Source organism: Panicum virgatum, chromosome 5K (assembly GCF_016808335.1).
Source record: "Panicum virgatum strain AP13 chromosome 5K, P.virgatum_v5, whole genome shotgun sequence".
Lineage (NCBI taxonomy): Eukaryota > Viridiplantae > Streptophyta > Magnoliopsida > Poales > Poaceae > Panicum > Panicum virgatum.
Window position 1 is genome coordinate 58,803,481 of NC_053140.1, and position 15,118 is coordinate 58,818,598.

At 47.4% G+C, this 15,118-nt stretch overlaps 2 protein-coding genes and 1 long non-coding RNA gene across 12 annotated transcripts; 1 reads left to right on the top strand and 2 right to left on the bottom strand.

The window, feature by feature from the left end:
• Positions 1-32: 32 nt before the first annotated feature.
• On the top strand, positions 33-2,599 carry LOC120709026 (pentatricopeptide repeat-containing protein At1g05600-like). 2 transcript variants are annotated; one of them, XM_039994529.1, is made up of 2 exons: positions 33-1,651; positions 2,236-2,599. In XM_039994529.1, exon 1 carries the CDS (start codon positions 89-91, stop codon positions 1,625-1,627), a length of 1,539 nt encoding a protein of 512 aa, XP_039850463.1. In that variant the 5' UTR covers positions 33-88; the 3' UTR covers positions 1,628-1,651; positions 2,236-2,599. The 2 variants fall into 2 exon arrangements, with proteins under 2 accessions (XP_039850463.1, XP_039850462.1); XM_039994528.1 differs by having other exon boundaries at positions 36-1,656.
• Positions 2,600-4,493: 1,894 nt separating this feature from the next.
• LOC120709030 lies at positions 4,494-6,720 on the bottom strand. Of its 7 annotated transcripts, XR_005689563.1 has the most exons (4): positions 5,988-6,699; positions 5,850-5,880; positions 4,847-5,775; positions 4,494-4,753 (listed from the first exon to the last, which is right to left on the bottom strand). It is a non-coding gene; the product is annotated as an uncharacterized LOC120709030 (long non-coding RNA). The 7 variants fall into 7 exon arrangements; XR_005689561.1 differs by having other exon boundaries at positions 4,847-5,880; positions 6,034-6,700; XR_005689559.1 differs by having other exon boundaries at positions 4,847-5,880; positions 5,988-6,700.
• A 6,244-nt stretch (positions 6,721-12,964) lies between these two features.
• Positions 12,965-14,625, bottom strand: LOC120709031. 3 transcript variants are annotated; one of them, XM_039994533.1, is made up of 4 exons: positions 14,462-14,625; positions 13,809-13,991; positions 13,526-13,687; positions 12,965-13,164 (listed from the first exon to the last, which is right to left on the bottom strand). In XM_039994533.1, the coding sequence occupies exons 1-4, from the start codon at positions 14,465-14,467 to the stop codon at positions 13,108-13,110; spliced, it is 408 nt and encodes a 135-aa protein (XP_039850467.1). In that variant the 5' UTR covers positions 14,468-14,625; the 3' UTR covers positions 12,965-13,107. The 3 variants fall into 3 exon arrangements, with proteins under 3 accessions (XP_039850467.1, XP_039850469.1, XP_039850468.1); XM_039994535.1 differs by having other exon boundaries at positions 12,973-13,164; positions 13,535-13,687; XM_039994534.1 differs by having other exon boundaries at positions 12,973-13,161.
• Between the last annotated feature and the right edge of the window lie 493 nt (positions 14,626-15,118).

Consider the following 15,118-nt stretch of genomic DNA (forward strand, 5'->3'; position numbering starts at 1 on the left):
GGACCGGACCGGTCGGTCCATCGCGTGATCGCCTCGACGACGCCACACAGGCTGAGCCTGACTAACTGAGGCTACAGCAGCAACGGCTATGGGCGGCACGCCGGTGCGGTGGCCGCGGGTGCTGGCCCCGGCACAGCTCGCCGGGGCCATTCGCCGGCAGAAGAACCCCCTCGAAGCCGTCCACCTGTACTCGGACTCGCCTCGCCGCTACCCGCCCTCCTCCTACCGCCACAACGACGACGTCCGCTCCTCCCTCCTCGCCGCGGCCGCCGGTTCCCCCGCACTCCCGTCCCTCCTCCGCCGGATCCTCCCACCCTCCCCCTCCGCCGACTCCCTCCTCGCCGCTTCGATCCCCAACCTCTCCCCAGCGGCCGCCGTCTCCATCTTCCGCTCCTCGCTCCCCTCCTCCCCGTCCCCGTCCTGGTCCCTCTCCTTCTCCGCCCTTCTCCGCCGCCTCGTCTCCGAGAGTCTCCTCCCCGAGGCCGCCCGCCTCTTCGCTGAGTTCGCCGGGCGCCCGGAAGTCTCGGTAGTATCCGGAGACCTTACTCTTCTCATATCCGGCCTCTGCCGCGTGCAGCGTCCTGAGCTGGCGCTGCAGGTGCTCGACGAAATGCCAAACCTATGCCTTACGCCGGATAGGGACGCGTACCGCGCGATCGTGCCTGCACTCTGTGACGCTGGCATGCTCGACGAGGCCACGCATGTCCTCTACTCCATGCTGTGGCGCGTATCGCAGAAGGGCTGCGATGCAGACATTGTGGTGTACCGGGCATTGCTGTTTGCCCTCTGTGCGGCTGGCCGAGGTGAACAGGCTGAGACTGTTCTGGATAAGGTGCTCAGGAAGGGCCTGAGATCACCAGGTAGTCGCCGGTCTCTTCGTGTGCCAATGCTTGCTGTGCTTAACCTCGACGATGCCCAGGAAGCTATTGACAAGGCGTTGGCTGTGCGAGGTGGCCGTACTGTTGTGAGCTTTGAGTCCATTATTCTTGACCTCTACGACGAGGGTCGATTTGGTCAGGTGGAAAAATTGTTTGAGGACATGGCCAAGAAGGGTTTCAAGCCAACAATGTGCATGTATGAGGCAAAGATCACTGCTTTATGCAGGGACGGGAATGTGGATGACGCTGTGAAGGTGATGGAGGAGGAGTTGCCCAAGAATGACCTTGTTCCAACTGTGACAACTTATAACTTGCTAATGAAGGGTCTTTGTGACACAAAGCAATCATTGAGGGCACTAGAATTACTCAAGAAGATGGATAGGCAGCTTGGTTGTGTTGCTCAAAAGGACACGTTCTCTATCTTGGTGTATGGGTTGTGCTCAGAAAGCAAGTTCATTGATGCATCAAAGTTAATGGAGAGGATGGTGAAGGGGCATCATCGTCCCGACAGAAGTGCATTCAACAGTGTCATTGAAGGTTTATGTTCTGCTGGCAGAACATATGATGCATTGCTATGGCTAGAGGAGATGATCGACCATGGAGAAACACCAGACATCCGTGTTTGGTCTTATTTAGTCTCAGCGGTATGTATGTCCCAGTTTGAAGCTTTAGGAACTGGACTGCTGGAGAAAGCTGAAGTTGGAACTTTGCCAGAAGTGGAGTTGGGATTCAGCCTAGAAATCTCTTGAAACCACAACTGCACCGAAATGATTGTAAGGTACTCTTATTTATGCAAAAGTTTTTGTGATACGTACACGACCATTAACCAGGGCTTTTGCATTGCCTTAAGGCTTTCATATGTTTTTTCTGTTTCTTGTTTGGTGGTAATTTTTCTTTTTGAGCTTCATGCTTGATGAAGAAGACATTTGTGTGCAAGGGTCCTCTAAATCATACATTCCTATTAAGCATCGCTAGTCGGTACATCCTCATCCTCTGGGCATGGGCATAGATTTTCCCAGGAAAGAAGTTGGACACCTCCATTAAGGGAGGGGAATTTTCCTAGGTTTCCAAAAGTTAATTGCCATTGCTTGTCTGCGACCCTCTAAATGAGGGGAATTTCAATATCCGGAAACAATCAGACATGAAAGGGTACTACAGTTTCATAGGAGTAATAATAGATAAGGTTTTATTGGAGATTTTATATTTCTTTCTACAAGCATAGTAAATGTACTAGTTTTGTCAGACAATATTTATCATGTATGCTCATTTGCTCTCATAGCCATTGCTTGTTGCATTTCCAAGATACGATAACGAGCACTACACATCCCTGTTATTTCAAAACTTTTTTCCTTTTCAGCTGATCCAAATGACCAAGAGTAGAACCTACATGCATGAAGCTGGTGAGGTGCTTCGAGGCCAAGTGAATGCAGAAGATGGAATGAGGAGCAGATAATCTAGGTTTAGCAAGAGCAGCAGCAGTGGGAACGGTAGTGCAGAAGTGGGGGAACAGTGACAGTGATGGCAATCAAAGTGATTCGACCAGCTCCGGAGGTGATGATTGTATATGAGTTTCATTTGCAGAGTCTTGCTTTGTACATCGGCCAATTTTACATTCTTAGCAAAAGCGTTTGCTACAAATTGTGATCTATGGGGCTACAGAGCGTTTGCTCCATCTGTGTGGTCGGTTTTATGTTCACTAAACCTAGCATATACCGATCGAATACCATTTTTACAGGAAAATTCGGAATTCAGGAAAAATCCGGAAACAAAATCGGGTGAAGCCTTTTTCCGACTGAATTTTCGGTTCCCGTTTTTTACTCGGGAATTCCCGGATTCTTCCCGTTTACTCATAGGTTCAGTACTGACGCTGGCCCTCAGTCTAATTTATTAATTAGCTCGCAAGCGCGTCCTGTATTGCTCCCTGGCCAAGGCGGGACTAATCGTGGTGCGCTTCTGCTGCTAGCGCCGTGCGCTGCACTGCCAGCCTTGCTGCCCAGGCTGAACCTGCATGCAGTTGGGCCAGTGGCCACGGCCTGTTTTTTTTTTTCTTTTTTGAGATTAGTGGCCACGGTCTGCTAGCCACACAAGGTAGTACTCAAAAGCTATGGCCAAATAGCTGGAGCTCGTGGTATGGTTCAGGGTCTATGCATGAGTATTATAATGCTATACAACAACATAGTCTTTTTTCCAAGCAAGTTGAGGTAGGCTAGAGATGAAATCCGAAAAAAATAAATTAAGCATAGCCGATCCCAAGCCCGGGTAAAATAGGAGGGTTGCGTTAGATTTTGGCAAATCAGCATAAAAAATAGCCACTCTAATGGATTTGAAACCCACAAGAAACTCGTTGGGCGTAACCCTCTTAGCGATGCGCTACATCGGAACCCGGGTGTGGTGATAAATGGGCAAGGGCCGGGTCGTCATCCCCCAAGGGCGCGTCGTAAGTATTATACTGCTATAACAAAGGAAATATATGTTATGATAATTTAATATGTATAAAAGGTAACATTCGTAGTTATATCCATTCCTCTAGTGCCGATCTGCATGACAATAATTTGAACCATGTCTGATGTATATCATATTCTTTTCTTTAATTGCTGTATCATATTCTTATGGCCTAACCTGTGAGCACTAATGCCCTTGCTATGTGAACTCTATTGTGGTGTTAATTTATTTACTTTGGACTATGGTACTATTTTCCTTTATATTATGTATGGTTGCAACCATTGTGTCGAGTCAAACATTCGAAGGGTTACATAATTCGTTATTCCCGCTTTTGAGTACCGATTTCTGATCGTTATCAACATAATTCCGATCGAATTGTACCGTTTCCGATATCCCGCATAACCGATTTCGTTTTCTCAACCGAGCTTTTCCGTTCATATTTCCGTTTCCAAATAAAAGTTTGAAAACAAAAATAGTTAGGATATTTTCTCGACCGATCCCGATCCATTTCATCCCTACCGAGGACTAGCACAGCGCCGCGAACGAACAGTGCGCGATGCCGATAACTATAAAAGAAAAAGTGCCCGCTTGCACGTACGCGTATCTGACGAAGCGACCTCACGTGCGATGTCAAAGGTTCCGCTCCACGTCGGCGGCAGCACGGCGGCTGTGGCCGCGACGCCGCCGCCGCCGGTAGACCCCGGCTCCGACTCCGATTCCGACCAGGACCGTTACTCGCTCCACGAGCCCCAGTTCGTGATCCACGCCGTCGACGACGACCGGCGGCGCCGCCTCTCCCGGTCCAACACCCCCCGCCGCCGCACCGGGACCCGAGGTTGCCAGGCTCGAGCGCCTCCGCTACTTCCTGACTCTGTCGCAGGTGAGGCAATTAAAATTGGATGCGATAGATGCAACGGTGCTTCTGGGTTCGTTATGACTAGAAATGCCCGCGGCATTGCCGCGTAGGCCCTGATGTATGTTCTCCTTGCAGCATAGATGGGCGTGTGAGTTATTGGATTATGATTAGAAACTGAAGTGTGGCTATGAGATGATTTTGAGATCTCTTGCTGTTATAAAGTAATAAAGCACGTCTTAGGCGAGGCATTGAAGTCATCATACTATGTTGCTTACAACCTTAATATTAAGCAAACTAAAATAGTACTACTCAGCGGAAGCAGTGAACCTAATCTTTGTTCTCAAAAGATAGATATGTTTTAATCTTTCATTTCATCATCGATGTTATTCTGTGGTGGCTACAAATGTTCTGGGCTGTCGAAAGTTTATTTTTCGACCTAAAGATGTATCCCAAAAGCAAAAACATCAGTTAGCCAAAGTTGTATCCAAAATTATAAGCAGAAGCACAATCCATATTGGCATGTCCTGCACAACAAAATATCCTTCTGTTTGGTTTGCTTGCTGCTAGCTGTGTAGTCCTATACCACACAGATGAAAAAATATAAGCAGATAGTATCTAAATCCAAATTAAATGATAATGGATAAAGGAGAATTATGTAAGGCTGGCTTACCTTGGATCATTCTTTAGTTTTTTAGCTTCTTCCTCTCCTGTTGCTCACGGTTGTCCAACCGCATAAGCTTGAACAGGCTAACATCTCAATAAAAATGAACTGAAGGCTTAACTATGCTTCTGATGCATAGATCATAGGATTGTAATCATTACAGGCAGAGCGACTAAACATCATCAAAGAGCTAGAATGGCAGCTGATATCAATTGGATGTAAAAGATCTCCAGATGTGTTACATGCTACAGCTACATTTGAGATGACAGAGTGATTTTTCCAATGACATCTACATTCCAAAAAGACTGTAAGTTATGATAGCCTACTATATTTAATGAACATGTGCAGATTAAGTGTGAGGCAAGTATAAATGTGTGTAAATAGTTCTTTTTGTTACCTAGGAAACGGTTTGTCCTTCTTGCATATTGTGGTAGCATTTCGATTGGGGCTAATGAAAATACATACTTTGTAAAAGTTGTATCACTGCTATTTTCTTCAAAAATCTGTGTTCTCATGATCAGTTTTAATATGTAAGGGGCATCCACAACTCTAAATCCAGGTATAGCCCTTTCAACACATGCATTGCATATATATAGAGAACCTTTCCTTCTTGTAAATATTGCTTTAACTGATCCAGCACTTGTGGAGGTACCTCACAGTACACCGCATAACCCTGTAATTCCAATTTCATAGATTTAAAATTATGTGAACATAGTTTTGTAGGAGAAATGCTTTGAAAGATTATCTCTATAAAAATTGGTGCCAAAGGAGTATGTAGTCATACCATTTGATCAATGAGGACCATGTCAAAATGGATTAGAGGATTGTTCTCACTTTTACCCCTAAATTCCCAAGTCCTTGACACCCTGACAACATTGTACAGAGCGTTCATGGGACGCAACTCTATAATGGAGTTATTTGGCCCTGCAACTCGTTTACTAATTACTACACATTGTTATTATTTTTTTAATTTGGACAGTAGTATAAATGAAGATGTAGGTGGATAGATTACCTGCATCGCTAGTTTGACAATGCAAGGAAGCCTGCAGTGAGTAAGAAAGAAATAACTTAATTGAAGCATAACAGTAAATGTAAAGAAATGCAATAGAAAAAAAATAAGTGGAAGCAAATATTCTAGGTTTGTGCACACGTTGTTATGTTATTGAGCTGTCCTGAAAATTTTGTCCAGCCAACACCTTCCCTTGGAGGCATTTCTTCGAGCAGTTAGTGGCCGGCTGGGCGTGATCCATTTGATGAGGCAGGGAAGGGAGGAAGACGAAGAGGGTAGCAAGGTGGCGCTCCGGCGGTGGGCCGGCGGTGGCCGAGGCGAGAGGTGGCGGTCCCTGCTCCGGCCGGTGGCGCGGCAGCGGACGCTCGTGGTGCATGGCGTGGCGCTGGCCGACTCTGCTCCCCTCGGCGGCGCGGAGGCCAGCCGTGGTGAAGGGGGCCAGGGGCCAGTGGCGCGACGGCCCGTGGTCCAAGGGCAGGGGTGCAGCGATAGCCGGATATGCTGCAGGGGACACTGGGCTTGTGGCGCAGGGGGCACTGAGGCGGCGGCCATGCTGCTCCAGCTGGGGTCACGCCGGCGGCCAACCCAGCTGGTCCGGCCGTGGCGCAGAGGCCTGCAAGTCTGGTCTCAGGGGAAGCCACTGATCTGCTGCAGAGGATAGGCACGGCTGCGGAATCAGCATTTGCGGAGGCCTCGGCCTCGGCCTGCGCGTGCCGCCGGCGCTCTTCGCGAGACTTCCTGCCAGATAAGTAAGGCCACGTTGAAGAGGTCGATGTCATTGATTTCTGATCCAACGCCTGAGCAAAATTTAGATGACGTGGCCCAACCAGATGTCCGGGTTTGGTGCAAGAATCGTAGTTAGAAGATGCGGATTGCCTTGGTTGCAGGCACTTCCTTGCTCCTGGAACGTAGTCCTCGGGGTCCTGATGATCTGCCTGGCGAACAACGCTGAGGCGCGGACCAATCTCGTCTGGGTGGTCGCGTGCTCGGCTCTGGTTATGCTTTTCTCGCTGGCGTCGTTGGTGCTGTCCTACCTCGCCCTGTACCATTACGACGACTGGCCGGGACTCGACAGGTGGCTGCGTTATTGGCTTGAGCCACTCTAGCTAGGGCTCTGTTTAGATGCATAAATTTTTTGGTGTAAAGTATTGTACCATTTTCGTTTGTATTTGGTAATTATTATCCCGTCATGAGTTAATTAGGTTCAAAAGATTCGTCTCGCAAATTATAGACAAACTATGTAATTAATTATTTTATTTAACTACATTTAATACTTCATGCATGCGTTGAAATATTCGATGTGATGGGGAATCTTGTAAAGTTTTAAAATTTTGAAGGCAACTAAACGAGGCCTAGGTCAAGAACATATAAGGGCACCCGCGACAGCCGGCTATTTGACCGGTGATTTGATTTTCTTTAATCAATAAACAATAGTTTTGTATGTTCATCTTGACATAACAGATTCAACCTGTATTAAAACCTGATTCAACATTTTTTTTTGGAAAATGAAGGTAGCTTCTTCTTCTCTGGCGGTGGCGGCGCGACGGCTGTGAGCGAGAGAGGCGTCCCGAGCGGCGGCGGCGCGCACGCAGGAGGCACCGTTAGTGACGGCGGCGAGCAGGCACCCAACAGTAGCCATGGCGGTGGTGGTGGATGCACAGCGATGGAGGCGGATGGGGACGGCTGGGGATCGGACGAATAGGAGTAGTTTGCATGAATCTCCAACATTGAAAGATGGATGAACTTTTCACTTTCCAAAAGATGTATAGGATTGGCGGCTCTAAATGCGTAAGCATTGATGGCCCGCACGCAGCCTTTTAGCCCAATAAGTTTGTAGGTTCGCCCGTTTCATTGTTTATGTTTTTTTAAAACTAGTTATAGGCCCATCAAAATCTTTCATGGAAAAAAATAGTCCTTCAGTACTATCATAACCAATGGAAAATATACACGCAAAGATCGTTGTTGCATCACTACGTTGTTCACATTTACATTCGGTTCATGTTATTTTATATTTTACAATTTCTAACTCACCAAGGATCATGTCAGACTGCTTTGAAGAGTGTGATCGGTCAAATATCACATAAATTGAACATGACACATCTTTGGATACGAAACCTTGAAGTTGTTATATAATTTTTAATCATTTAATTGATTCAGATTTATTTGTGCACTGTTAATCTACTATTTAATTTTTCATAATTCTATATAGTGGTATGAGTTCATTTATTAGTTTAATTATTTTTAAATATGTTTCTGTGGCAGGTGCACCTCCACTAGTGACAGAAAAAGGTAGAAAGCTATTTTTTTAGGGAAGGATAGAAAGATATTGATGGCAGAACTTGACTATGTTTTGATTCAATGTAATAATGCCATTAAACTGCCTTCTATTATTTGTACAAAAATTGCTGGATCTTCTCCGAGCTGAGCTGCTCGGTTACAAACTCCTAGGCCTTTTGTTGACAGATAGAACCTACTCCTTTTGTTTCAAAATATAGATTGTTTTGATTTTTTTAGATTTATAGTATTTACTATGCACCTAAATATAAAATATGTCTACATACATAATAAAATATATAAATTTAGAAAAATCAAAATGACCTACATTTTAAAACGGAGGGAGTTAGTAGGTAGCCCACTGCCCACGTATCTCCATCTCTCCGGGCAACGGCGATATACCCGGCGGCTCTTGCCCTTCCATCACCCAAAATTGTAGTGCCCCAGATGGGACTGCTCAGTTGAATTACACCACCCAAAATTTCTGGACTCCTGAATCCTGATCTCGCACATCTGACTGGGACTGCTCTGAACTAAATTGTAGTGCCCCGGAGCTGCTGCGACACTGAGCAGAGAGTTCAGACGTCCCGGAGTTGCAACTGAGGATGCCGTCGGCCACATCACTGAGGTAATGCAGCGGCTCGTCTCCATACTGCTGGGCGGCGTCCGGCCACTGGAAGTAATCAGCCAAGCACTGCGTCCCGTACCCGTGGCCACCTGCATCCATGAAGCCGCCGCCGTCCAGGCCAATGGCCGATACGCCCATGCCGGAGTGCTCCGACGGCATGTACACAGGGTTGCAGGTGATGTCCAGGGAAGGGTGGTAGTACTCGGCTGCTGGCACCACGGCGTCGCGTGGGGACTCGTCGGCGCCCCACATGGTCTGATCGAACCAGCAGCCGTCGTAGGCGATGGCATTGCTCGGCACTGCCGGCATCTGGGGGCAGCCGGCCATGCCTGAGTATGAGCAGTTGCTGTCAGTGTATTGGAAGCCGTAATCAGGGCACAAGAAGGTGTTGTGCAGCTGGTACGTGTCCCATGGCCGTTGACCGTGGCAGTCGTTCTCGCCATTGCCTCCCATCTGCTGCAGGTACTGGTTGCCGCCCATGTCCTCCAAGCTGCCGCCATTGATGTATTGGACGCCGGATGCAGGCTGCATCGTCATGCTGGCATCGAGCGGATTATTCTGGTCGGCGCCGTGCCACGTGAGCTCGTCGATCCAGGCCTCCATGTCGTCGTCCAAGCCGTCGCCGGCGAGCGGGGGCCCTTGGCCACCGGCTGCGACGCCATCGTCCGGCATGCCCAGCGCCTTGCGCCTCTGCGCCGTGGCCAGCAGCGCGGCGTCGATGGACCCGAGCAGCTCCTCCAGGTCCATGCCCTTCAACAACGCCGCGCCGGGCGACGCCAGCTTCCTGGGCCCCTCCTGCCGCTGCTTGGCCTGCTCCTTGCGGACCTTGCCCAGCTCGGCGTTGAGGTAGTTGAGGTGCGTGTGCCTGGCCCGCTTGTCCGCCGGCAGCCTGCGGTACCTGCCGATGACCCCGCGCTAATCAATGCTTGGAGATGTACTTGAGGTGTGTGACTTATGAAACACCACAGAAATGGAAGCAACTACTGTCCCAAACTAAATTTTGGTACAACACTTCGTTCCATTCTTCTATAGGCTGTTCTCCTTTCCATGCTCTCTATGGATATGACCCAACTAATGGTTATTTACAAGTGCCTCTGGAGACAGGCAGCTCGATAAATGAGAGGGTGCAAGAGTTACAGAATCAAGCTGTTGTTCTGAAGGAACAGTTGTCCAGAGCACAAAACAAGATGAAGCTGTCGGCCGATAAACATCGATCTGATAAAAAATATCAGGTGGGGGAGTTAGTCCTGCTGAAATTACAGCCTTATGCCCAGTCATCCTTGGTTAACAGACCTTATCCAAAGTTGTCATTCAAGTACTTTGGACCTTACAAAGTCACCGAACGGATTGGTCGGGCTGCATATCGTCTGGACTTGCCGGAGAATAGTCAGATTCACCCGGTGTTCCATGTGTCCCAATTGAAACCATTTTTTGCCTAACTACACACCTGTCTTTTCTGTACTTCCTAGAGTTGCAGAGTTGGACATTCAAGATCTTCTACCAGAGGCGATCCTGGAGCGCCGACTCGTCAAAAAAGGGGGCAAGGCGGTGCCACAAGCGCTCGTCAAATGGTCCAAACTGCCTGCTCAAATGGCTAAGTGGGAAGATTGGTATGTTCTGAAGGAGAGATTCCCGGAGGCGCTTGCTGCAGGTGCAGCAACTTCTTGAGCCGGGGGAAATGTCATGACTACCACGGAGTCAAGACAAGGCGTCACCTTTGTATTACGTCTTTGCAAGTAGAATACGTATTCCATTCTTGTATCGCTGACCGGTGGGTCCAGCTTCTGTAACTAAACACAGACTTAAACCTGACGGCGGCGACCGCAGGGGACATGTTTTAGAATTGAGAATAGAGAGACTACGCGAGGGTGTCAGGGTTCATCGCCCGGCCCGAACCCTACCGAATTTGATCTACTCTGTTGTGATCTCACGCTGCTTGATCCGAAGTAGCCACGGGTGTATCACCGCCCGGGGGAAATTTCAGAGCAGGGGGGAGGCCTGGAAGAGAAGGGTCTTTGGATGGCTTATTATTGCAGCTGGAGGAAGCTTCTTTGATCTGATCGTCTCAAGTTGTTTCTTCATTAATAGAAGAACCACACATCACAATATCGTGTCTCTCCGAAACCTCTCAAGAAAATAGTTGAACCTAAGCGTAAAAGGAGTCGTGGCACTTTTTTTTTTTGAGGGAAACACCGGGGGACGAAGAGTCCCCACCTGAATTAGCTTTCATTGATGCCGGCAAGCCGGTGGTGAAAGTTTAGTGCGTATGGCCGCTTACAAGCAGAATCAATCTGCAGGATGAGGGAATTACAGTATGGTGGCAGAGTGTATTGCATAGAAAATAAAGCACTCCAGTAGTTTGAGTCGCCGCGTTGCGATGCCGGGAGACGGCACCGCCAGAGTTTTGCCGCAGCTCGGCACTCAAGCAGCAGATGTTGCATGTTGGGAGGCTTGCTTCGGAACACGACATTGTGGCGGTGGTTCCATAGTTGCCAGCAGCATAGTAGGAACAGGGGCGGAGACAAGAGGGGCGGGCAGGGGCCTGGCCCCCTAATGCTCCCGTAGCACCATTATAGCACCATTATCAAAGATGGAACTTACCTCAGTGGCACCCTGCGGCAAGACGGTTGCCCCCCCCCAATCACTACTTGGCCCCCCCAATCACTACTTGGACCCCCCAATGATCAAATCCTGGCTCCGCCCCTGAGTAGGAACATAGTGGGTAGCGAACGGGCGGGAGCACCTCCTTGAGCTTGCAGCTTCCATAGCTGAGAAATAGGAGGGATGGCTGCCGGATCCTAGCCGATGGCGGCACTTCATTTACCTTCTACAGTTGTAGTAGGTTGTAAGAGTTCAAAACAATACGAGCCATTGGATTTTCTAAGCGAGATAAATTAATTTTAAAAACCAGATATATTAATTTAGAAATAATAAAAGGGAAAACGCGCAGATATCAGGTTATGCGCGAGAGATTCGCTTGCGGCAAAATCTCGCTAGCGCGCGGACGGATCGCGCATTAATCGGAGGCGGACCCTTTTTCTGATGCATGATACTATGATTGCTTAAAAAAAATCCAATTGCTTGCGTCCCAAAAAAAGAAAAATCCGATGTTTGTGATGCTCAAGCAAGAGTGATTGTTTCTCTTTCTCCGAGTCCTACACGATACCCAAGTCATCCATCTAACAGTATCCATAATTAAATCATGCATTGAATTTATTTTTTCTAGACTAGAGAAAGGTATGTCAATTCGTAGGAAACCATGATATAGCTCAGCCTAGCAACATGAATGTTACCTCATGTCACGTAAGTTACCTCACGTTAGGTGATAATAAAGCACCATGTCGCGTTAGTTCTAAATATGATTCGTATCTAGTTCGAATAATAAGAAAATATTTCTCATATTTTTTCTATTCTTGCAATTAGGACTGAATACGCAAACCAATGCTATATGTAAAATTACAAAAATACCCTTTATTTTTTGTGATGGATGAATGATGTGTTAATTGTCTTTTGTGAGAAAATTTCAGAAATTGTCTTGTCTTTTATGGTTGGTATGTCAAAGTTAACATTTTTTTGTGTTACAAAATTTTGAACTCTATAGTTACAATTATTTTGGTACGGAAGGAGTATATAAATAAACAATTAATCTATTACCTTCTAGGTGGAGGTAATATCTAATGAAATGGACGATCTATAATTATTCTGAAGTACCGTAGCAAAGCCTAGGGAGAAGTAATGTTCTGACTTGGTACAACATTATTAAGATAAAAAAATGGATCACGAGGATATTCACTTTGTTCTAATAAAAGTGACGTTCTTTTAAACCAGGACTTGTATGTTTACTTATAGTTGAAAAGAAGGTTTTTGCTTGTATTTTTTCGAAACAAGGATCATCCCCAATTCCATTCCAGAAGAAAGCCGGAATGATTTTTGCTTGTAACGAGCCTAGTTTACAATCCCTGCCGAAGGTATCACATAAGGAAGAAATCATACCGATCTTTAATCCTAGTATACTTGCGATAAGGTCGAGTTCGTACATTTTTAAAAGTACTTATAATAAGTTTTGGGAATTAGAAAAGTAACGTGTCCAGGCATTTCAAATTTGAGTTTGATTTTTAATCCCTATGCACCCTTAATTGGTTGAATATGTGGAGGCCTTTTTTTGCACTAAAGCGAACTAGCGAAGTACTAAAACTAAAGCAACATGCATCAGGAGAGATCGAATGCAGGTGATGTTACATTCAAGCGAGTGCAAAGCAGTAGTAAGTTTTCATTAATTCCATATTAGCATAGATACTATACAGCTCTCTAAAGAAGCAACCAAATTCCTCATAGACTTATTAAGCTTTGCCACTACTCTCAGGCGATGCAGCTCAAGCCCAGGCAACCCCCCAGTAAATTCCTCAGCAGCTTCTTCTGCAATACAAACAAAAGATCGTGAGAATAAAATCATCATACATCGACTTTCAGCTAAAATCCTGCTGAAATTTACAACCCAGCTTTAGTAGGAAAGAAAACTAGAAAAGCTCCAAGAATGCTTGCTACAACTGCATGCAGTGCTTAATAAGCTTTTGAGCAAAGGTCACATCTTTGATAAATGTTGATGTTCTACTATTATCCTAATAAAAGCTACTTGCAAAAGTTCAGCTTAGGCTAGACAAAGGCTTGTGTCAATCACATGACAAGAACTGGATAAAAAGTAAATCCACTTAGCTACACGTGGTACCCGTAAAAGACGCACTAATCAGGCAGCAAACTTGAATTACAGGGTACTTGCCTTCTTCACCTTGCAGAGAAGCTGTGGGGAGATCTTGTACAGGTCATCGTCCACTGCCCCCTTCGGCTTCCACTTCTGCTGCTCGTTCATATACTGCCTCCTGGCTCCCTTCTTCCTCGCCGGCACAGCATTGGTTTTCTCGCCCTTCACTCGCACGACACACTGCAAAATTGATCACAGAATTATCAGTCTATTTGACAGTTAAAGTGTGAAGTCAAACTGAGATGATAAATTTCATGCTGAACACAAATGTGCTAAGAACCGAATGGTGCGGTTGCTTGACCTTCTTGTAGCTGTAGGGCTTGGCAGGGAACTGGGGCACCTTGAATAGGTCCTCGTCGTCTTTGTCAACCGGCGCTGTGAAGAAGAAGGGTCCTGCCTGGAAGTATTGGGTGACGGGCATGTCGTCCCACAGGTTCCAGTCGCCGAACGCCGGGATCTGGCGCCATTTGCCGTCGTCCTGCGCCTGTCGAAAATTGCAACAAAAATTACTCCTCTGATAAGCAACTGAATAGTACAGCACCTGTCTGGTTAGAGTGGAGGTTTATGCAGATTAAAATGGACATGAGGAAGCCGAGTTTGAAGCGACCTTATTATAGCATGCATGTCAATGCAGGGCTTCTAACGTACTTGTTTAAAAAGAGCATGTATACTGCTACGAGCATAGTATATTTCAGATCTACAGTAGACAACTATATGTGATGAGCATATTTCCTAGTTCCTACTGCCACGACAATTTTCTCTGTTGGCTAGTACGAGATGTATAGTCACTTCTCGTTGCAAAAGGATGGAAATGAGCACCTCACAGCAGTGAAGCTAATGTATCTCAGTATCTGAAGTGCAGAACATGCATGCACACTGCACAGGTTCAAGCAAGTAAAACGAGAGAAGAACGGAACACAGCAGAGATGAGAGATGCATGCATGCTTGGCTCACCTCCATCTGGCAGTTGCTGAAGCTGTGAAGCAGGCGGCCGAGCGCGCGAGAAGAGGAAGAAGATGAACAGGGGCGCAGTCAGAGAAGGCTGTGTTGGAATTGGGCAGCTGCAGAGGAGGCCGGAGGAGGAGCTGAGGGCTCTGCTCTATTCATAGCCGCCCAAAGGCTCGGGCAGTCGGGCCGAGGAGAATGTGGGGGCACACGTACCGCACCTTTTTCAGAAAGCCCTCCGGGGGAAAAGCAAGGGCCCAAAGCGGCAGCTAGCGTTCAGCCGCTACTGATGAGCCGAGCCCGGGCAGCGGGCAGGCAATGAGTACCACCAGCACTCCGCTGAGAGGAGAGCGCAGGCGCAGGGGCGGCAGGGCGCACCACGCGGTCCACGCCCCCCTTGCTTTCCGAGTTCCTAGTGTCCCTAGTGCAGTGATGATGCTCGTCTTTCCTCTCACTGGGCCAGATTAGTTACCTATTTCTCTCTGTGTGTTGGACGGTTGGTGCCTCTTTCTCTCACACACGCAGTGCCACAGAGACACACACTCGCCCAGCAGAGAGAGAGAGGAAGGCAGGGTCACTCCAGTGAGGACTGTAAAGTTGCCGGCTTTTGGCACCAAGTCCTTGCCGCGGCATGATAAACAATGAGTGTGCGTGTCTGTCGCGCGC